Here is a 23,066-nt window from a genome sequence, read left to right as displayed (position 1 = left end):
ACAGTTGTGTGCAACATGGAAAAAAAAAGCTAGAATCCAATTAACTTTGTTTCAGTATAATGCAGAGTCTTTGTCTAATAATCTTTTCATTCCTCACCAAATATGTTAAAGGTATTTATAAAAACCTTTTTTGAGTGTGTAGAGTATTTCAATCCAAACTCTTCATACAGTGAATGGATCAGGTCTTGATGTGACTGTCCATGAACACTGAAGTTTTACTATTGGCTGTGATAAACTATTCCAATTTAAAATTATTTTAATTGCAATTTTTGAAAATATTGCACATTAAGGCAGTCATATGTTAGTCAGTGATTGCTCTTCACTACAGTTAACATTTTCTGTTTAATGAAATGGTTTATCGCCAGTTATTTAATAATCTCAAATCTTGCCCAAGAAATCAGACTTTATTTCTGTCTTCCTAGGACCATTTTCTCTTCCTACATCCTTCATATAGGATGGAAATTTTGGTTCTTGTCTTGTTACCTACATTTTTTCACTAGGAACTGCTACATTGTTACTTGAATTTGTGTTATGTAGCTGAATACTAATTTTATGGATGCCTCACATTATTAAAACATCAATGTGCTTATGTTCGGTCTGCTTTAGTAATTGATGTAGAGGATCTACTTTGTGACATAGTATGAGAACTTGTAGTCAACCTGTTTAAACATAAAAAAACCTCTAACCCCACTCTTAAACCAAAACTTTTTCATAACATAATACAGGAATGAAAACCTGCATGTGACTTTGCACCTCGAAGCCAATTATCCACTTTGTATAATAAACGCAAGCAGTACTGGGAGCTTTACTTTACTTTACTTTACTCTAATTGTATTGCAATCAATGGGGACTATATTCAGTTGAGCTTTAGATCAGGCCATAAACTCCTGTAGAGTCACAGGCAATTAGCATAGATAAATTTGCATCCTGCTAAATAGCCCTTATTGAATTCACTTTTTCTTCTGCTAAAATACACCGACTTTTTGTAATGTATGGCTAAAAGTTTTTAGCTCTTGGAAATACATGGTTGGTTGATATTGTATTATTCTGATACAGCTCAATCCCTTTTGAAGAAAGAGTGGTAACTGTCCTTCGCTGGCTGCAGTTACCTGAAGATGAAAGGTAGGTATACAATGGCAAGTGTAAGTTCCTGTTAGAGTGGAATATCTTATCCATGATTCTAATAATGTTAAAATATCATTTAATGCCCGTTTCTATAACTGAAAGCTTTTTCTATGAAATTGCATTTCTCTATTTCCCTTTAATGTGTTTTTCCTCTGAATGACAGCGTTCTTTCCAATATATTATCTCCATTGTTTAAATATAATCTCTTCAAACTGTCTCAACATGTATGTAAAATATTACATTTTTGGTACTGTTTGATATAGACCACACTTTTACACTCTGTATTTAGAAGAACCAGATTCCTCGGGCCATAAGTTTGGACCAGTAAGCAGTGGAGTAAGTAGTTTTGTAGTTTAATTTTTTTTTTAATTTGAAGCTTTGCTCTGACTCTATAATTTCCATACTTCATGTTATATTAACCAAGATTATATGAAGAATGTTTGTTAGGAAAAAAAATGATGAATAGACAGCCCATCCATAATTAACATTGCTATAAAGTGTATAATAAACAGCCTGTTTAGTAAGTCTAGTTTTTCTTTATTTTGATAACTTTTAAATTACCAAAACATGTTTGAGTATGTCTTGTATGTTGTTTTATCTGCTCCCACTAATGGTTTGTGTTGATTTTTGGTGGAAGGGAGTAATAGGGACATAAAATTTGTATACTTTCAACTTAGCAAGAACAGAGGTTTTCATAGCAATGTGTGTGTTTTGATGGTTCAGTATTCATGTTATAATTGTCATTCATTTCCACTCAGTCCCTGTACCAAGATTAGATGAATACTGGTCTTATCTCCCTGCAGTTATACTTTATGCCTTTTCTGAAAGAGGCAGATAAAAGGAACATTCACCCTATCACAGTCTGTGATTTATTGTATAAATAAGAAGTTTTTGGGACTGCTACTGTTTTCAAAAGTACTAAATAGCTTTACTTTTTAACAAACCAAAGTGAAAAAATGCAAAGAAAAAAGTTCTTGGAAATTCAGGAACTTTGTAAAATTCTCCCATCTTGAATGGTCAGGAAGTTTGGGCATTATAACTAGGTATTTAACTTCAGTGGTGACAACAGTCGGAAGCTCTTGCCAATTTCTCTTGAGCTGAGAGTGGTTACTCTTCATGTAAGGAAGCAGCAGACACAACTGGAATTGCAGTATAGGGGAAACATTTAAATTGGCAATTTTTTCTTTGGTTAATAAGGGGATTGAAAGTTCTGTATGTCAGGAATGCTCCGGAGAGCAAGATCCTGAGGATTTATAGTCTCTACAAGAGCATCTCATCTTTGTTTGCACAAAGCAAGACAGTTTATGCGAGTAGTTCAATGAGGTAACATCTACCTCATTTTAAAATATTTTTTTTTGTACTTAGCAAGTATTCAAAAGTAGCTCCAGTGCTGTAACTATGCAAGTGAGCTTGGACACCAGAACCTGGTCACAAACAGTACTACAATGGTAGCTCATTCTTTGGCTTTTTCAGTTTGTTTAAACTAGTTTGAAAAGATTAGTCTTGGAGCACAATTTCAAGGGCAGTTTGCTCCAAGGTCTCTCCCAACAGACATTTTGAGGAAGAGTGCTAAAGGTTTGGCTTCCTCTATTCTATTCAGCACATCAGTATCTGCACCCTTGTGCATTCCCTGTTGGCCTTGGTTGTGCCCCTTGTAATGCAACAAGCATCCTCAATTTCATGCTTTAAAACCCCTGTCACTGGTTGGTTTTTGGGTTGGTTGGTTGGTTGGTTTGTTTTGGGGTTTTTGTTTCGTTTGTTTTGTTTTTTCTTTTTTTCTTTTTTTTTTTTTAAGCATCTGCAACTGAAATAACACATAAAAATATGTAGCTGTGTCATAGTACAGTGTGGGGTGCACAAAAAATTGGATTAAGACCTGTATAGTCTATATATAGTCTATATATAACCAGTCTTCTGTAGATGGAGGCAACTCTGAACAGTGCAGGTGATAGGCAGTCTTCAGGCTCTCATTTTTATTTAGCTATATTTAACAGTATTTTTAACACTTATTTTACATTCCTATTTTTGTTCTGCAGGTCATTACAGCATTACAGAGAGTGGACAATATAGTAGGGATGCTGATGGATGGTCTAAAGCAAATGAACTTGCATAAATGCCTGAATATTATTTTTGTATCAGATCATGGTAAATTTGATTTTATGAAATATATCAGAACTTTTGAAGAACTGTTTTTATAAAGTAATATTCTGAGTTTATACTTGCGTGTTTCTGATAAGATTAACAAAGCAACTAATACCTATAAAATATGTTTTATATTAACAAGATGATATAAGAGAGAACCAATGTAAGTGAGAATCAGATTATTTTATGAGGGGGTGAAGAAGTGGAGAATATGGGGGGGATTAAATAGTTTTCATATTTTATTTTTTTTTGTGACCATTACCAGATGATAAAAGAAATAGAATAAAAAAATTGAACTGTAAAAAGTAGATTTCATTTTATTCTGTCTTTTAACTACACTACACAGCTACAGTTTGAAGATTGCTGAAGAACCAAAAATACAAGCCATATCTTCCTTTCAGTTGTCAGTTCCCTCATCCATTGTTAGAAGGCTGTGAATACAAAACTTTATTTCTGTAATAGCTTTTCTGTATATCTGGAATTATTTCTATAAGCTAGGTATTTTACCAATTTTTTTTTTTGTCTTTTTCTGACAAATAAAATATAAGCACACTTTCATGCAACACAAAACTGACTTGCAAAACTCATTAGCACAGGGAATGATGCAAACCAAGTATCTGTACAGGTTTAAAAAGTATTTATGAAATTAATGGAAGGTAAACCTGTCAAAAATTATTAAAAGTAGGAGTTCAAATGCAATATGCAACTCGAAGTCCCTTTGGCTTCTGGAAATTGATAAAGGGCACTGGGAGAAAGACCAGTCCATAATGCTGTACTTATTGGGTGTTTCTCTAGATGTTACTGAATGCTATTAGGTTGGATACTCAGCTAAATTAATATTTGGTCTGACCCTTGCTTCTGTTGTTAGGCTTGTAAGATTTCTTTTCTCTTCAGAGAAGAAAAATTGTACGTTTATTCAATTGGAGAGTCTTTCTCAGCTGAGGAAAGAATTGATTGTGTTCGTCTGTGTGAAGTTTTTTTTCTTCTACGTGCATCTTGGATCAGATGTCTTGGGATTGCTGATAAAGAGTGCAGAGAAATTACGTTTCTCACTTTTACAGCTGAAGTTACCTGTCTCCATAGCAAGGCTGCTCTACATCAATATTGCCACTTTAAAATAAAATTTATTTCCTTTTACAGGGATGGAAGCAGGGAGTTGCAGAAAAACAGCATATCTGAACAGCTATCTGGACAATGTTCAAGATTTCATAGTTGTACCTGGTCCTGCAGCTCGCCTAAGACCTAATAATGTTCCAGATGAGTATTTCTCTTGTATGTAGTTGCTAAACTAACTTTTGTTATTTGGTTATATGTTTTTTGTACTTTATAAATACAAACTTAAGCTCCACATATTCCATGAGTAAACTTGAGTGAATGCCAGCTAGGGTCAACCTGAGTAACGATGAAGAGGTAATACTGGGTAGTGCACCTGTGTTTTTAAAGACCATTTGACTTTTCAAGTCTGAAAATGTATTTGAATCCTACAGGTTGCTTTTATGAGCTGCCTCAGAGTGACCAACTGCAAATACCTCCTGCCTTGTTAATGACATTCCTTTGAATAAGATCATTTGTGCTCAAGACAGTCCAAAAATCCTCTCCTCATGTCTCACCTCATTTCCTGATTTGCTAGTGTGTGTATAAATTTGCAATATTTCTGTAATAAAGGAATGTTAGATTGTTACCTTAACTTGCATATTATTTTGAATATTATAATATGTTTCATAGTTATTAAAAAAATGGCCCAATGTCCTGACAGCAGTTGAGTAAACTGCAAATAAACATGAATGAGATAATAAAACTGAGTGAAAATCAATGAATGCTTACAAATTTTAAACTTTGATTAGTTAAGCAGACTCATTTTAGATGATTGTTTAATGCCTGCAATGTTTGGTACTTCTGAATTTTGAATGCAAGTTTCCTTTATGTTGTTTGAGTGTGTTTTTTTTTTCTGTCTAGATTATTGTTCTCTGTCCTCTTTAGAACTTGTAGGTCTCAACTGTAGTGATTTTAAGTCCTGTTTACTTCATTGCTTAATGCTATTCTAAACTGCTTTAAATGTTTAATCAGAGAATGTGGGAATCAAATACTTATTTCCTGCTTTTGACATGTGCACTGTTTTAATGAAGTAGCGTAGCTGTCTTTGTAGCACTGCATATATCTCTGCAGGAATTATGAATGGTTCTCTTGCCAGGGTAATGCTTTATGTATTTTAGTCAAGTATTGGGTATCAGACTCAGGACAGAGTAACTGTGTGAAATGTAGTGGGCCTGTGTTATACAAAATGTCGAACTACATGATGGAATGGTCTCTTTTGGCTTGAGTGTAAGCATCTGAATCTTAGCCAGCTTGCACTTGGCTGTCTTTCTAAGGATGCTTGCCAGATGAAGCTGCTGTCCTGATAGTTGCATTTGTTTCCTTTTCTTTATAAGTTTATTAGCAAATAGGAAAAATCCATCTTGATTAACACAGCATTTAATTGCCTCTTTTGTACAAACTTACTTCTTAGATTATTCTTCTAATATTCTGTGGCTAATATAGTTTAACATTTACATATAGTTTAACGTGTAACTGATAGTATTAACTAAAGTTAACTAATATAGTTTAACATTTGAAGCTGTAAATAAGTAAGCAAAGAGAAGAGAGGCTGAACTAAAATTTCATGAAAGCAATACTTTGACAGTTTAGTGATTATTTTGCTCTATATGGTTTTCATTCTGGAAAAAAAGTTTCTTATGCCCAGGAATCTTTTGGAACTAAGCCAATTATATTATGTGATGGGAATGCTTTCATTTTACATCTGATTTTTTTTGACTTAGGTGACTAATACTTACCTATGATTCTTCCAGTTAATTATGAAGGCATTGTCAGAAACCTCACGGTAGGTGTTGTCTTATCTGTTGTTCTAGCTTAATGTCTACTGACATTTACAGGTATTTTATAGTGTCAGCTGTTTTCTGGACTTACATAGCATCTGGACTTTGAATCAATGGCAGGATGAGAGGACATAGTCTTAAGCTGCACCAGGGGGAGTTTCATTTGGACATTTGGAAGAATTTCTTCACAGAAAGGATGATTAAACATGGGATGGACTGCACAGGGAGGTGGAAGTCACTCCAGGGAAGTCACTGTCCCTGGAGGTGTTTAAGGAAAGACTGGACATGGCACTTAGTGCCATGGTCTAGTTTACATGATGGGTTGTACTCAATGATCTCAGAGGTCCTTTCCAACCTAATTGATTCTGTGTGCGGTTCTGTGCGTGTGACCTTCCATAACAACAGCAAAAGTAGTTCCATACGTGGAAAGATCAAAATTGACTAAGGTGGCATTGCTCTTGGGTTGTGCATTAACTAAGGCTTTGTGTTAATTTTTTTTCACTAACTGTTTCCTGTTGCTCTTCAAACTGGAGAAATTGTGTATCTGGACCATACTACCTGAGGACCAAGTCAGGATAAAGTTCAGCTCTGTTGTTAGGGCACGCATAAGATTTTCTTGCTCACACCTTTTTGATAAACAGCTTTGAGACAGGATATTGAATTTTTTGTCACTTATAGCTTAGTGCATTTGTTTTTCCACTCTGTCCCTGCTGTTGTTGAGAGCTATGGTATTTGTATAGATGACTTCACTGTTCAAAAATTCCAGTATTACAGTAGAGGTTTTGTTTTGGTTTTGTGTTGTGTGTGGTTTTGTTTTTATTTTATTTTTTAAAATCATTAATGCATTTTAGTTTGTGGAAAAATCTTTTTATCCCTGAGTGACTTATCCTGTGCAGGGCTAAGAGTTGGACTCTATGATCCTTGTGGGTCCCTTCCAACTCAGCATATTCTGTGATTCTTTGAATCTAAAAACCATTTGAATGTTTATTACCTTCTCTAGTACAGAGGTATAGAGTTATTGCACTGGATAGTCTCCTACTACTTGTGAAAGTATCATGATATTTGTCTTAATATAATTCATTATTAATTCTAAACACTACTCTTTGGTTCTGTACAATTGTAGGCTGTAAGAAAAAAAAAAGTAAATTATGTCCATAATCCAGTATTAAATATACTTTTAATAACCATTGAATCCAAAAACAGCCAGTATTTAAGTATTCATTCATATTTATGTTGGAGACCGGATGACTCCAAGCCTCATGGGATCATACTGTTCTTAGTGCAAGTTATTGCAGACCCTTTGCAATTGATGTGCTGTATGACAACTATGCATGACATAAGTAAATTTTGGTGAAATGTACATTTTATGTTTTAATTTCAACATTTCAGTGCAGAGAACCAAACCAGCCTTTCAAAGCTTATATGAAAAATCTGCTACCCAAGCGTTTCCATTATTCCTATAATGACCGGATTGAACCGCTGCACTTCTATTTAGACCCCCAATGGCAGCTTGCTCGGTAAGTTAGAGTTTGCAGTACTTCATTATACAACAAATAACTTCTTGTTTTCTCAAAGCTCTGTTCTTCCAGATGCCGAGAGTTCAATGATATCTATTGGAGCGTGGTATTCTTGTTTGTCACAGCAAAGGGATGTTGCACAGAAACAGTGCATGCTTTTCTCTACAGGTTTTGCTGGCCTGGGGAGGCTTAATTCTAAACTGGCAGCTATAGATATTCTCCCTGCTGGGTATGGAGACAGTGGCAGGTTAGAAACTAAGCAGATACTTGAGCACATCTTGCTATGCTTTAGGAATTTCCAAAGTGAGTCCATGAAATCAAAGCATGTAATTAATTACTTGGTTGAATCAATCTTGTCAGTCTTTGAACTTACTGACTCCACTACTGTTAATTACCTTACATGTTTTGATGAAAGAATTTACAACTCCCAGAATCGTGGTATCTCCTGTAATAATATAATTTTGAACACCTCTGTGATGATTCAGGGCTTTCATCATGGAAGAATTTTTCAGTCCATGTATTTAGTAAGTCCTGTTGTATAGCACTGTAGATGTGTGCAAGTTGTGCAAAAGAGGTTTGGGTTACTAGAACTGTATGTGTTTAAATAATATATACGGACCTAGCATAGGTTGGAGGTTTGTTTTTTATGAGACTGAATGGTCTAAATTACATTAGAAATTTTATAAAAAAAACCTATTAAGAATCACTCATATAAAGTAGTGTAAAGTTCTGTTACCCAAATGACAGTGAAAATCTATTATCCTGAGAACAAATATTCAAATATTTTGTTCATATGTCATGTGCTATTTGACTTCAGATGACTCTGATGGGCACATGAGAATTCCAAAGGGATAATATTTGCGGAGAAAACTACCATTCTGATTTTAAGGGTATTGTCTTCCAGAGCTTTAAGACTTCTTATTCGCTATGGATGATCCTCTAAAAATCTTTAAATAGAGAAGTAAACAAGGCATCACTGAATGTGTTTTAGACCAATATGATTTATAAAGTGTGAGTTATATAAACTGTATGTTTTTAATAGAAAACCACTTGAGATTAAAAGCTGCACGGGTGGATTCCATGGCTCAGACAATCGCTTCCCCAATATGCAGGTGAGATTTAAATTTATGTTAGCTCTTATTTTTTGGCTCCTGTTTTCAAATGTTGTGTTTGCTGGGTGTTGGGATTATTTTTTCAAAGATCTGTGACATTATTCCATCTGTAATTGAAGAAATCAAGCAATTATAGGATTAATATTGCTAGGTAACCTACAGAGGGGTGGGATTCCATTGTTGTAAGAATTGGTCAAAACCCAACAGGATTTACCCCAGAGATCTTGCTCTGTCAGTAAGAGTATAAAGGTATGACTAGTTGTTTTGTTGTAGCATTAAAAGCAGGAAAAGAGAACTTATCAAATCATCAAATAAAATAATTGTAGATCTTAAGAGAATTCAGATTGTAAGGGAGCTCAGGAGGTCTCTAGTCTCACATCCAACTCAAAACAGTTAGATCTCAGATCAGATCGGGTTACTCAGGGCTTTATGAAGCTGTGTCTTTGAAACTACCAAGAGCAGAGGCTCCACAGCTTCTAACCAACACATTCCACTGCCTAACTATCCTCCTGGTATAAATGTGTTTAGTTATAGCCATCTAGAACCCTTCTTTCAGTTTGCCTGTTCTCTTTCTGCCCCTTGCTGAGTAGCACTGAAGAGCATGGCTCTTTCTCCTCGATGACCTTGTTGTATGTACTGGAGGACTGCTTCTGAGTCTGCCTGAAGCAGTCTCTTCTCTGTGCTGAACAAGCCCTGGTCCTCTTTGCAAGACAAGGACTTCAGCCCCCAGCCACCTTGGGGGTCCTCCCCTGAATTTACGATGATTGTTTATTGATGTCATTCTTATGTTGAAAGTGCAGTATCCTGATGCAGTCTAAAGAAATGCTGAGTAGAAAGGGATAATCCCTTCCCTCAGTCTGCTGGCTGAGCTTCTGTTTGTACAGTACAGGATGCTCTGCTGCCAAGGTGTGCTGCTGGCTCAGATTTGCCTTGTTGTCCACTGTGTCACCCAGGCCCTTGCAAGGGAAGTTGTTGCTTAGCCAGTCAGTTTCCCGGTCTGTAAACCTAGAGTTCATTTGATTTCTGGGTTAGCTAAGAACAGAAGTAACAGGCTTAAACTGCAATAAAGAAGAGCTCATTTGGTTATTAGAAAGCTTTCTTTTAAACCATTAATGAGTACATTAGTTTGCCCTGGAAGTCTGTGGAACTTTTAGGACAGGCACTACCTAAAAACTGGTCAGACAAGCATCTTTCAGAAATAACATAATTACTTTTGATTTTGGCTTTTAAAAAGTTGACTAAATTATCTTCCAGCTCTGTAATTCTACTCTGTCATGATAGATTATGTATCACTGTTTTGAGGTAGTCTGTTGAGGAGAAAGCATGTTAGTCATAAAATAAGGAAAGTCCTGAAATTCTTCTCTTTAATGACAAATGGGAAGAGATCATAGGAAAATGTGAAAACAGATTCTTAGTCAGTTTCATCTAATTTGGGGAAGTCACTTAACCTATCCCTGCTTTAGTTTCTGCTATCAATAAAGTGAAAGGCAATACTCTTGATTTCAGAAAGCTATTTTCAGGATAGAATTCACAAACAGTTGTGAGGTACTTGGAATTATTACAGTGAATATGTGTAAAGACATCTATAAAGAGAGAAAATTGTTGAAAACAGGTTTTATGAAAAGACCTACATAGTCCATATAACACAGAGATTTCTCTTAAAAACATTTTTTCCTGTGTTGTAGAATTATATGGTGTTGGCATCAAACTGTTTTTAGAAAACAACCATAAAACATGTTAGCCAAAACGTGTGTTAATTTTGTATCGGTTTACCCTTCCAGGCCTGTTCTTCTTCCCTGATTTAACAATGGAAAACCTGTTGATAGTGTATCTAGTAATGGGTTTCAACCAGCAAGGCCATGTGATGCCAAATGACAGTTTAGCATATTGTTTCTCTCTGATACAGTTTAACTGTGTGAATTTTTTCAGTATGTTTATTCAAATGTTTTGCTTACACTTGGGATTGTCAGTTCATAGCATCCCTAACAGGTCTTAAAACAGATATAATTTGTCCTTATTGTGGCTAACATTATAACAGCATAGATTTCATACTCTGTAATTACCAAAATCAAGAGAAAGGAGGTAGCAAGTCCCTACCTCATCTAGTTCAAATTAGGCTTGTTGAGTAAATTATTAGCCTACAGATTTTAGTATCAATAGTTGCAGAATGACACCCTGCATTATGCTTTAATCTCGAAAAAAGCTGGTAGAGTTGAGTTTTTAACTTCTGTGAAATCTGAGACAATTGCATTTTTTGCAAAAAGCTTGGAAATCTTACCCAGGGTGATGCTATAGAGAGTAAAGCATCTATCACTCATTCAGTATCTTGATGCCACAGATGGGTATAATCTGTTTCATTTCATTAAAAAATAAACTGAATATTTCAGGGTAAGTTTTAAAACAATATTTTTGGCAGCAGTTGAGTTTAAGCATTTGTTGCCCTTCTCTCCTTGTTCTTATTCACGCAGCAAACCCTACTGTATGCTAGCATAAGCTTTGCATGGCTGCAGTGTCAAGTAGGTTGGCGAATTGAACCAGAAGGAAAAGAGCCAGCAGGAAAAAAACCAGAAAAGTTTTTGAGCTGGCTGTGTTCCTGGATCAGGTCCAGAACAGCTCAGGAAATGGTGCAAGAAAAAAGAACAGCTGCAAACCAGGCGTAGAAGCCTATGACCTTTTCATTGCTTAAACCACTTAAAACATTGCTACCAACAGATGTTTTTATAGCCTTAAGTTAAAAGCTTCCAAATTGTTTACAGGACATGAAATGTGATGGTTATTTTGGATCAACATTTCCATTAAATCTCTTAAAGCATTTAAGAAAATTACTAACTTCTTCAAAAGCAGAGAAGAACAAGGGTCTTCATAAATGGCTAAAGGCAATGAAACAGAACTGGGTTTCCTAATAGTCTTTTACTGCTTTAAAAAGTTATTCTTATACATCTACTTTTTTAAAAGAAAAACTTATGCTTTTGACTTGATCTGACCTATGTTGGTAAAGTAAAGATTAAGTTCTTGGGAGAAAATGCTCTCTGAGTATGAAGATACTTTCCATTTCAACTTGTCTTAAACAGAATTCCACTATACTTTTCTCTGTAAATCCTAGGCTATCTTTATTGGTTTTGGACCAGGATTCAAGTTTCGTACTCAAGTTGATCCATTTGAAAACATTGAAGTATATAATTTATTGTGTGGTAAGTACAATGGATGAGGGTCATTTTTGTTCTGTAAAATGTGATATCTTTTGGGCATTGTAAATCTTCTAGTAACAGATTTTTAAGTGTCCTTAGAAACTTGTCCTTAAGACTTGCTGCAGATTTTCACAAATAAAAAGCTCTTGTTTTTCTGAGAAAGGTCTATCTCTAAATGACTAACAGCAGTTTAGGATCTCCTGGTCAGGCCACCTTGTATGTCTCTTTTCCATTGATCTGTGTATTCCTCTGGCTGCTCCAGAGCTGACACTTTGACTCACCACTACTAAAACTGGCTGCTTCACAATCTCTCTACCATCAAGAAGAAGGGATATTTCTCTCTCATATCTAACTAGAGGCTTTATCAGATTAATCACTTAGGTGACCTTATTCAGGCAGAACAAGCAGAGTAATTGCTATGGGTGCAGCAGCCAGGCAGCCCGTTTCCAGAAAGCCTACATCAGTCACACCTTCTTTTTATGTGGGTTCCTTGTATATTGTCATGTGTTTTCTTCTTTTTCACTTTACCATATTTTTAATTTTAGTTCCTTAATTTAAACAGGTTTTTAATTCAGATAAAATTTAGATTTTTTTCTTTTTTTTTTTTATTTGTTTCATGTAAAAAACCCCTCTCAAATTCCTCATTTATGTGTCACTTGTTAAATTTCTGTATTGTATCTTTTAATACTAGCTTTGAATGTTTTCCAGTTCATTCTCTTTGTCTAATACAACAGGTGTTTCAAATATGTGAGTTTTTTGGTGTTCTGATGGACTGCACGTGTTTTGCTAGTCTGTAGTACTATCGCCTTGGAATCTTGCTCTAGAGCTAGTTGTCTCTGCAATACTCAGGTTTCCAGTTTCTCCCCTCTCTATGGTTCACTCTAGAATTCATGACTCGGTGCTGTTCCATGCAGTCTGTTTCTGTATCTGAGGATCTCAGACTGTTCACTCCATATACAGATGTTCTTCACTTGATTTTCTAACACCATGCTGACCACACTGTGCCAGAGAAGTGGTGTTTTTTTCTGAAAATTAGATGTGTTGTGGCCCCCTTTTCCTCCCTGTAACAGTAACAATGTTAGTGTTATTCCTTGTTGCTTTGTCCCTTCTTCGTTACATTTCTCCAAAAGTCTATCACTAGATCTACCACTTTCTGTTTGTTTATTCCCCTTGAGGTCTTCGCCTGTTTTCTACTATTTCCTGTCTATTTCCCTCTCTTGTTAGAACCTGTACTGCATCTATGAGAGACAAAGTGTTACCAAAGGGTTTGATCCAGAAAACACTTAATGGGAGCATGGCAAATGCTTGAGATCAGTGGCAATATTCAAGTATACTGTATTTAAACTGTATGTTTAAGTTGTTTGCTGAAATAGGAAACAAGAATGTCTCTCTCAGCCTTGTATGCTTTTCTGTCTTCTCATATCATGGTTGATATTGAAATACCGTCTTGTGCCCCCCTGAGCTGTTCTGTGTATGCTGTATGGAAGGGGTAGAGTGCTTACACTGAAGTGAGTTCAGTGACAGATCGTTTTTTTTTAAGTGCACTCATTGATGTTTAGATTTCCTCCATTCTGTACAGAAAGCATTAGAAGAATAGGATGTATAAAAGGCAGCATGTAAACTTTCTGATATAAAATTGAGGGAACTTAACCTTATAAGCAGACTAATACTGTCCTGAACCCTAATTAAAAACATGCATGGTCCCTTTTAAAGAGGTTACATTGCTTTCCTTGTTGGGTGTTGTGAGCAGCAAGAAGTGCAGCTTTATTGACTCATCCATACTTCTAAGCACAATACAATCAACTATTACAATCTTTCTCCTTCTGCTAATATCACTTGAATTCTTTCATAGATTTGCTTGATTTGAAACCAGCCCCAAACAATGGAACTCATGGACGCCTAAACCATCTATTAAGGAACCCTGTTTATACCCCCCACCATCCCAAAGAAACAAACCATCCTTCTGAATGCTCTGTGGTGGGACAAAGAGCCTTTTCAGTGAGCCTTGGCTGCTCCTGCAGGACAGCAGTAAGTACTGAAATGGTGAAAGTCATGGAGGCAGAAGTCTGTGTTGTATTCAGAGTGAAGCTCTGCATTCTCCAGATATGTTTCACAGTCCTTTACTATTCATTTCAAAATCAAATCTTGCTTGGGGTTAGCGGGTGCTAGCCTGTATTTGTATATTAATTTTTGCAGTTTGCTTATATAAAGTCACATTCACCTCTGAAGAGAATGGAAAAATGTCACAGAAGCTTGATGGGGAAAGCATTCAGTTCTTGCTCACTTCACTTAGTTATGTTGAAATTTCTGTTCTGTGTTTGGCCTGTGGTTTTCAAGTCTGTAGATGCAAACAAATGCAAACCCCGTTTGTTTCTGCAAATTACCTGTTGCTCCTCTGCAGTACATGTCAGTGAGTTCTGTATACGTGTGACTTGCAAGACAGAAGTTACATGCAGTACTTTAAGGGTAATACCAACTCAAGGTATGCTTTGTAGAATACTTTGTAGAATCTCACCCCTTTTGCTTTATAATTATAGGGCTTACCAATAAGGGATTTTAATCAGCGTTTAAATCTCACTGAAGCAGAAGGTAAGAACTTTAGATGATAATAATATAAGTTAAAAATTTAACAAAAAAGTTTATTAACCATCAAATATTTTGTATTTTTAAACTTCTGAGGAACTCTTATGTAAATAATGTAAAAATTCTTTGAAATAACCATTGGATCTATAGTCCTGTCTGGAGAATTTGTGGATGCCCCATCCCTGGAAGTGTTCAAGGCCAGGCTGGATGAGGCTTTGAACAACTTGGTCTAGTGAAGGGTGTCCCCACCCTTGACAGCAGGGTTGGAACTAGATGATCTTTATGGTCTCTTCCAACCCAAACCATTCTGTGGTTCCAATGTTTTTGAATACAGTCCTACTGAACAATTTGTTCTCAAATAAATGTGTGTCCTTATACATGTGTCTTTATGGCATATGTATAATCTGATACTTTTGACTTTTCCAGCATTGAAGTAATGAGCATTCCAGAATGGGAAGCTAAAGTGGTGTAAGTGGAAATACCTGATAAGAAATCAATGCAAATACTGATATCATAGTGGCAGCATACTTTTAATGAAAATACATTTGAAAATCCAGCCAGCTTCACTGTACTGTTTGTTTAGATCACTGTATTTCTTAGTCCTTTGAATGTCACTTTTACATACAACACTATGGTTTCTACTAAAGTAGTAATTTCAAATCACCAGAATTGGTTTCTCTCTCATCTAAATGTTACATAGAAGCAGATCTCACATTATATATTTAAATTGAAACAGAAAGTCAGCAAAGACTTTAACTTTGCAACTTAGATTAACCTCCTATTTTAGATGGCAAAATGTTTTGGTTTAAATATAAGCTTTATACTGGCTTTGTCACCTTTGCCTTAGCACAGGAACTGTGCCTTTGATATAAGAATGAAATTTTTTTGTTTCATTACTGTGATTTCTCTGTTTGTTTGGCAATTTAAAATTAAAGGTGTATAAAAGATGAAGATACTTAACAACCAGTATTAATTGAAAAGTAATAAGCACTATTTCTGTTGCAGTTAAGAAAACAGAGAAACTTACTTTACCCTATGGACGGCCCAGGGTTCTGCAGAAAAGACATAATTACTGCCTCCTTTACCATTCCCACTATGTGAGTGGATACAGCAAGGACTACAGGATGTCTCTGTGGAGTGCGTACACTGTTAGCAAAGATGTAAGTATATGAAGAAAGGTTTGTAGCAACTTTGAGAAGTAAAATGCTTGAATGTCAGTTATTCCTGAATACTCCTTAGATCCGTGTGTGCTATGAGTCACCATGGTGGTGGAGTCACCATCCCTGGAGGTGGTCACGAAATAACTGAATGTGACAGTGCCATGGTGTGGTTGACAAGGTGGTGATTGGTCAAACGTTGGACTTGATGATTCTAGAGGTGTTTTCCTCAATGATTCTGTAATATTACCTCCTAGGGAACTAAGTCAAACCACGTGAGATATAAAGAGGAACTTTGAGAGAGTTTTTCTTCACTTCACTATGCTGATAAGGATTGGCTTTGACTCTTTTCCATTTCTCAGAGTGTAACAGTTTTGCCTCCAGAGTGAGCAGATCCACCAGGAAGAGAGGAGTCCATTGGTATTGATATAGAACCCCTGTGAGTCTGCACTGGCTTACTGCTTGGCAGTATACGTCTGCTATAGCAGTCTGTCAGTGCTATCCTGAAACTGTGGTCTCAACATAGGTTTGCTGGTCTTAGTGTTTGTAATGTGGCCAGATCCTTTTGAAAAAGTAATCTCTGGACTGTCTTGAACTGTTCATGCTCTGATATGATCCTTCTCTCATATAATCCTGCTTGGGGAAAAAAAGAGGTGGAAATAAATCAGGTCTTTGCTGTCCTGAAACCTATGCCAAGATAAACCTGTTCATGCAGAGCACTGATCTGGTGAATGGAAATTTTTTCAAGTTGACCTTTCCTATTCAGAGGAAAATTAGAAGCCATATCATGCTTAGAAGGAATTAGGATAGTAGAGGATGCTTTTAAATTTGATTATAGGTTTTAAATAATGACTGTTATAATTAAATTTAGCTAAACTCTGTCACGGTTTGCTTGATCCCAAATTTTTGAGGTTAGTGTCATGAAGCAACCAATTACTGTAACAAGTGGCTCACACATCTGTTTGTGTCTCTGATTTCTAGCCTGAATGAACAAGTACAATTGCTGTAAATCAGGTGTCTAATGGACACCTCTAGATTCTCTTTTGGAAGATGTTATTCTCAATTTGGCTAAAATCCTGCAGTTCTGTTCACTTCAATTCCAAGATATATGAAGTGGGTGGAAGGGCTTGTTTTCCACTGACGGAAGAGGAAAAATTCTTGCGTCTTCCTTAAGTCCCTTCACACCGTTAAAGGCAGTTGCAGCTAAATATTTAGAGTTCTGCAGTCACTCATAACAAGAGAATTATTGTAAGTCATCTTTTAACAATGATACTTTCTTCTTGTTCAATAGGACAAATGGGTTTCTGCTACAGAAAATACCTTCAGCTGTTTACACAAAGATGTTCGTATTTCACAGAACCATAACCAGACATGTTTGTTTTACAACAATCATCCTCACCTCACTTACAGTTTTCTTACTCCTCCAAGTAAGTAGGTTGCCTTCATTATATAGCTTATCTTGTTTAAATAATTTGTAATGTAGCAGATATAGTGTTTTGTAGATGTTCTTGATAATGAATCAGAGTATGAAGCAGTAGTTGCTGAATTGTTGCAGTTCACTTCAGCATATGAGAAAGAAAAACATTTTAAGCACTTAAGCATCCAATGGATTGTCCAAGGTCACTTAGTACTTCCCAGAAGTTTTGAAACTTATCAGGTTTCTAAACTGGCATCTCATAGAAGAAATTGGAAGGAACATGTAAAGATTGAGTAAAGTCTAGCAAGCCAGTAAATTGCAAATTCACTTAGTATGACAGGTGTTAGTTAGAACTACCCAAAGTAAAATTTAGGGATGTTTCATAAAGTAAAAAAACTGCCTTGATAAGTTTATTTTCTATTTGAAATATACTGTTATGTGCCATATGTGGTCATTAGTGTAGAAATTCAGCATTGGTCTGAGGAACATAGTTCTGATTCTCAAATATATTACAAAATTCTTAGGTCTTTAGATGTGGATAAATTGTTTGTGAACTGTCACTGATGTGATTTGGAAGCCTTTTCTCTTTACTGCATAGAGTACCAAGTAGTAGGTTATTTAAACATCTGCGTCAAATGTAATTTGCAGAGTTCCAGTAGAGCTCCTATCTTTAGGAGTCAGGGTGCTTGGTCTGGTGGTTGTGAATTTTATTCCCTTCCCCCCAGTTCAGAAGCCTATTCTGATATTTTTAAATCCCACAAAAATTCACCAACTGTATATCTCAGAAGTGAAATTGCTGCTGCTACTAAGATAATTTATTTTAGGTGGAATCCAGTATGTACTGAAGTTAGCACTTAGACCCACATCAGGTTTGGAAAGTGAAGTTAGGTCAGCTCCATCTTAATGTTATGAGAATGCAAGTTTCAAGTAACAAATCCAAGTAATTAATTGCCTTTTTTTGCTTCAGATTTTATGACAGATGCAGAGAGCCTTCACTATGATGCTTTGCTTACCAGCAACATTGTGCCAATGTATCCTGCATTTAAAGGTATTTTATTTGTACGCACATTTTATGTGCACAGTTGAATATAAGAAAGACTGCTGATTTTTTTGATTGCTTCCAAACCATGCAAATGTTCTCTGGTTAAGCTGCCCCTGTTAAATAAGACTTCTTGCGACTGTATACCTCAGTGAAAAGTTCCTTGAAGTAGGATTATCATCCTTGTGAAAAAGGCCCACTGTCGTCAGCTAATGATTCCTAATCAATTGGCTCATTACATGAGAGCACAGTGTGTCTTCATTTGATCTTTAACATTTTTTTTTTGCATTTTCCTATGCATCTAAGCAGGGGTTTATATCAAATTTGTTCTAGAGAATCCAGATACCATATATAGTTATGGGAGTTATATTAAGTTGCATTTTATGCTTTCAGTCACTAAGGAAACAGGAAAATATTCATGTCTCTAGTAGAAAAGTTATGAAGACCTGGACTTTCCTGGGAGAGAAGGAACATGAGATGGCTGGCTGAGAGAGATTAAGCATATTCCTGGGGTGAAAAAGAAGGCACTTCTTGGACAAAAGAGATATCCTGTTTTGTAATGGAATATTGTTCAACTGTTAATTTTAATTAAAAATATTATATAGGTTAGATACTTACCAGCTTATAGGCATGGGTGTACAAGCTAGCCAGGCCAACTTGATAGTGAGGCAAGACACAGGTGGGTATGATCTTCTCTGGCCTTTCCTCCTCTTGTCTCTCCATGATTTGGTTTCCAAGGAAAAAGCCAAGGCCACAAGGGAGCAGCACCACTATGCCTCAGTCAGGTTTGTGGGTAGGGTGACTGTGAAACCACAATGCCAGGAGATACTGCAGTCCATCCTGCTGCCATCCTGCAGTTAGATGCAACCTTGAAAAACTAAACACCTATAGAATTTATTATTTTCCTAGCTTATATGTCAGTTTATACTCCACTGAATAGTCTGTAGAGTTGTATTAGCAGCTTCTATCTTGGAGATTATTTCAATCTTCTATTACTGTGTTTCAGTGTTATGGAACTACTTCCATCAATACCTGCTACCTGAACATGCTGCAGCCAGGAATGGTGTCAATGTAGTCAGTGGTCCTGTGTTTGATTATGATTCTGATGGGCTCTATGATACCCCAGAAAAGTTGAAAAGGTGAGAACCTTTCCCATTCTAATCCTACGTTTCTTCCTTCCATTAGTGGTCTAAAAGTATCAAAAGTGGTCTGACAAGTATCCCTCTTTTGAAATAAATCTTGTGGAGATGGGCCCTTGTCAGGTTATATCAGTTCAGAGAGACAGACAAATGGCTCTAAGCAGATGCGGAAAAGTAAAGTTAAGAAAGAAGCAACAAGTACAAAAAGAAAATGCACCTCCAAAATGTGTTATCTTAAAACCTGAAGGTGAAGTGTAAGAGAAGCTGTTTCATGTGCAAGAATGTCTGCTAGCCTGAAAACTTAGTACATTGCCTCTAGGAGAGGATGAGGCAAGGACTTATCCCTAGTGGCATGGTTGACACTTTCTGAGCTGGCAGTGTTCCACTACAAGTTGTGAGTTATGCTTATTAGCAAAATTGGTTCAAGCCAGCAGGCGGATGGGCTTGAGCTGAACTCTTCATCAACTCTTCAGTTTTACACATTTTTATGACAAATCAGTTTGTCATACCTCATCAAACTTGTTACTTAAATCAGCCTACAGGACAAACTTGATTTGCAGAATAGTAATATGGAGTTTTCCTTCCAAATCTAATCTTTCTTTGGGAAAAATAGGTGAATTGCTAAAATTGATATGCCAGAATACAGCTGATTACTGTCATTTTTTCTTTGTGCAAGTATGATTTGGTGGATTTACAGAAAGATCTTTTGTATTTCAGATACCCTGGTAATTCAGAAGTTCTAGTTCCATCCCACTTCTTCATTGTGCTGACTAGCTGTAAAAATACTTCTGAAACTCCTCTAGAGTGTGAAGGGTCTCTAGATGCCTTGTCTTTCATTGTACCTCACAGAGAAGACAACAGTGAAAGCTGTGCAGTAAGTAGTCTCTTCAGTCCCCATGAACATCTGAAGTGAAGCTTGAGCTTGTTTTGCTTGGATATGGTGATTAACTACTTAAAACCTGTAAGAATGGTACAGCCTATCATGATCATCTTGAGAGAGAAGACAACATTTTTGTAGACAGAATGATGTTAAAGTCTCTATGTATGATCAGATGTGAAAATAAAAGTTCCCTGGTCAACGAGCAAAACTTTGCTAGCAGAGTGAAGTCAGAGTATACCAAGACCATCAATGGGATATATACATAGGTTTCTGTAATGCAACTATCCAGTCAACAGCTGAGAAGGATAAAGAGCTTCTAGGGGGAGTCACCCACAATGAAAGGTCAATACGAAGGCATATGCATTCCCAGAAGAAAACACAGATGTTCCTGAAGAGTACTGGTTGCTTCTAGTTCAGGTATCTTGGTATTGTGATGGGAATGCGCATAGCTCCCCTCCATATACATGAGAAAAGAAGTGTGGAAAGTGTATAGACCTATCCTGCAGCAAGGGGTTACAGAAGTCACTACTCAAGTCAGGCACAGCTCTCAGAAATAGTTTTATCAAAGAGATGATGGATAGATCTGGTGTAGCTACAAGTTTTGTATACTTGAGGAAGTAAGAGCAAGTACTGAATTCAGACAAGCTTCTAAATTTTTATGATCCTGCACACTCTGTTTGTTAGATGTTTGCCAACAGTTACTGCTTTCTGTCTTTATAAAACATCAAAATTTCCTTTGTTAATAGTTTAAAAGTATATCAGGAAAAATTTTTACAACCCTTTTTTTTTTTTTTTCCTCCTCTGTCCCAATAGGATGGCAAGTCTGAGTCCATGTGGGTTGAAGAGAGAATGAAATTTCATACAGCTCGGATCAGAGATATAGAATTAATTACGGGACTCAGCTTCTATCAAGACAGAAACCAGCCAGTGTCTGAGATTTTACAGTTAAAAACATATTTACCAACTTTTGAGTCAGTCTGATTTTTCCTATGGAATATTATCCATTTCACAACTGATTTGTAAATAGACTGTTTTTAATTAATGAAAACATTTTTTTTAAATAAGCTGGAACATTTATTGAGAACTCTTGACCAAAATGCCAGTAGGGAGGAGAGTGGGTGCCATATTTGTATCTCAGGGACTCCTGATGGACTATGCTTGTGACATAGGATGGCAGCTCCTGTCATTCCCACTTGGATGTGGTAGAGCCTTGTCCATTATTATGCTAACAGCATTTGGTCATCATAGTCTGAGACATGAACACAAATGTTATCTTTGATATGCACTGGAGAGGGAGAAATTCATAAAGCATGGGTTATGATCAATATGCTACTTTAAAAATACAGATAATTAGCAAATACAGTTCTGATAAAGAACTACATTCTTTGTGAACGTTGAAATCTGAACAACAGCACTTCTCATTGCAGTTTTCCTTGAAGCGTGAATTACATTCTGAGTTTTGGGTCTCACAAAATAATGCAGCACTATAGTGCAAGAAGCTATAGTTTGGTTAGTAAGACCGGCAACTAAAACTTCCACGGCATGGAAAAGACTCCTGGCTACAGGAATTCCGTGGGCTGGGAAGCCTTGGCGTGTTGGTGCCCTCTGGTGGCTCCAAAACCAGCGGCGAATTTGATGCACAATTTGCGTGTTGTACATGCATCCTCTGAACGAGCGGTATAGGATGCATCAAGTCACCTGTAAATGAAAAGAAATTGATTCAGGGATGTTTCTGAGCTCCTAGAAATAATTATCTTATTTCAAACTGAACTTGAATTTGATTAAAAGATTTCACTTTATTGAAGCAAAGATGTGTTTCTTAGTTTGGTACATGATCTTGTCAGCTGTGGTTTTGAAATCCCATTTTTGAATGCAGAGACGATGTCAGAGATGCAAACTCTGAAGAACCGTGTAATGAGCTTTCTTGGAAACTTTCAGGCTACACAAACAGCTGCTACAGGCACTCAGGAGTGTAGGAATTCCCTGCTTTTCCAGTACACATGCTATTACCTTTGTAATTCTCCCACTCTCTAAATGACCCAACATTGGCTCTGTTATGTATGAAATTTGACATAGTCTATTACACATTTATGTTGTTCTCACTTAAAAAGAAGAAAGCACAGCACGCACAAGTATATCAGAAGAAGGAAGAGCCTGTGACTGAGCAGAGAGACATTTTACCTTACAGCTTGGTCAGGGCGTGTTGAAGGCTGGATTCAGAGCCTGCTGAAGTCAGAGGAAGCTTTTCCATTAACTTCAGTTTGAGTGGGCTGAAATTCTGGGACCATTTTTCTTTTAACCAAATATATTTTCTTGATCTTATGTTATGAGTATGATTTTCTTTTTCCTAAATTAGTTTCACTGTGTGAAATCCAAATGTGTTGTAGCAACCTCACATTATGATAGGACTGTGACAGCATTATTCAATGTAACTGCTTTGTAACATTGCCTGTGACCAATAAAACCGTCAGAAGTAGTATGCTGTTCATGACCCTTTCTGCTACTTACTGGTGCAGATACAGAGCACTATTTCACATTATTTTTTGGGTATGGAAAGGGAGTTGCTTCAATCCTTGCTCTGTGATTTCTAGATAACTTCTCCAGCTGCAATATTAGTTACATTCATTATTGGAAGGGGAAGGTAGGAGAAAGATTATCAAAGACTAATCTCTTTTTTTTCCTAAAATTGATATTGTCTCTTGAATGCAAATAGAAGAGATGTTGACATCTTGAGAAAGTGAAGTGATGCCAGTTTCAATTAAAAGGCAGGGCTAGCCCAGCTCCTGGGTAAAAAGGGAAGAGGATAGGCTTCAAGCAGATGACTGCTAGTTTGACACAGGGAGGATTTTGGAATGAAAAGCAGTTGTGAAAGCCACTATGGTCATCAAGAGGGG

At 36.5% G+C, this 23,066-nt stretch overlaps 1 protein-coding gene across 3 annotated transcripts in view; it reads left to right on the top strand.

The window, feature by feature from the left end:
* The window catches only part of ENPP1 (ectonucleotide pyrophosphatase/phosphodiesterase 1), a 53,266-nt gene extending 30,618 nt beyond the window's left edge, over positions 1 to 22,648 (top strand). For all 3 annotated transcript variants that reach the window (XM_064649468.1, XM_064649469.1, XM_064649470.1), the window contains 16 exons: positions 1,057 to 1,122; positions 1,389 to 1,461; positions 3,162 to 3,270; positions 4,408 to 4,539; positions 6,114 to 6,145; positions 7,530 to 7,657; positions 8,700 to 8,769; positions 11,873 to 11,960; positions 13,810 to 13,985; positions 14,495 to 14,546; positions 15,546 to 15,700; positions 16,989 to 17,124; positions 18,082 to 18,162; positions 19,160 to 19,292; positions 20,010 to 20,166; positions 20,986 to 22,648. In XM_064649468.1, the coding sequence (XP_064505538.1) occupies positions 1,057 to 1,122; positions 1,389 to 1,461; positions 3,162 to 3,270; positions 4,408 to 4,539; positions 6,114 to 6,145; positions 7,530 to 7,657; positions 8,700 to 8,769; positions 11,873 to 11,960; positions 13,810 to 13,985; positions 14,495 to 14,546; positions 15,546 to 15,700; positions 16,989 to 17,124; positions 18,082 to 18,162; positions 19,160 to 19,292; positions 20,010 to 20,166; positions 20,986 to 21,153 (1,756 nt within the window). In that variant the 3' untranslated portion in view covers positions 21,154 to 22,648. The remainder of the gene's footprint in view (positions 1 to 1,056; positions 1,123 to 1,388; positions 1,462 to 3,161; positions 3,271 to 4,407; positions 4,540 to 6,113; positions 6,146 to 7,529; positions 7,658 to 8,699; positions 8,770 to 11,872; positions 11,961 to 13,809; positions 13,986 to 14,494; positions 14,547 to 15,545; positions 15,701 to 16,988; positions 17,125 to 18,081; positions 18,163 to 19,159; positions 19,293 to 20,009; positions 20,167 to 20,985) is intronic.
* Positions 22,649 to 23,066: the final 418 nt, after the last annotated feature.

Source organism: Pseudopipra pipra, chromosome 3 (genome assembly GCF_036250125.1).
Source record: "Pseudopipra pipra isolate bDixPip1 chromosome 3, bDixPip1.hap1, whole genome shotgun sequence".
NCBI lineage: Eukaryota > Metazoa > Chordata > Aves > Passeriformes > Pipridae > Pseudopipra > Pseudopipra pipra.
Note: the sequence above shows the minus strand (reverse complement) of the source record. Positions and strands in the feature narration are given on the sequence as shown.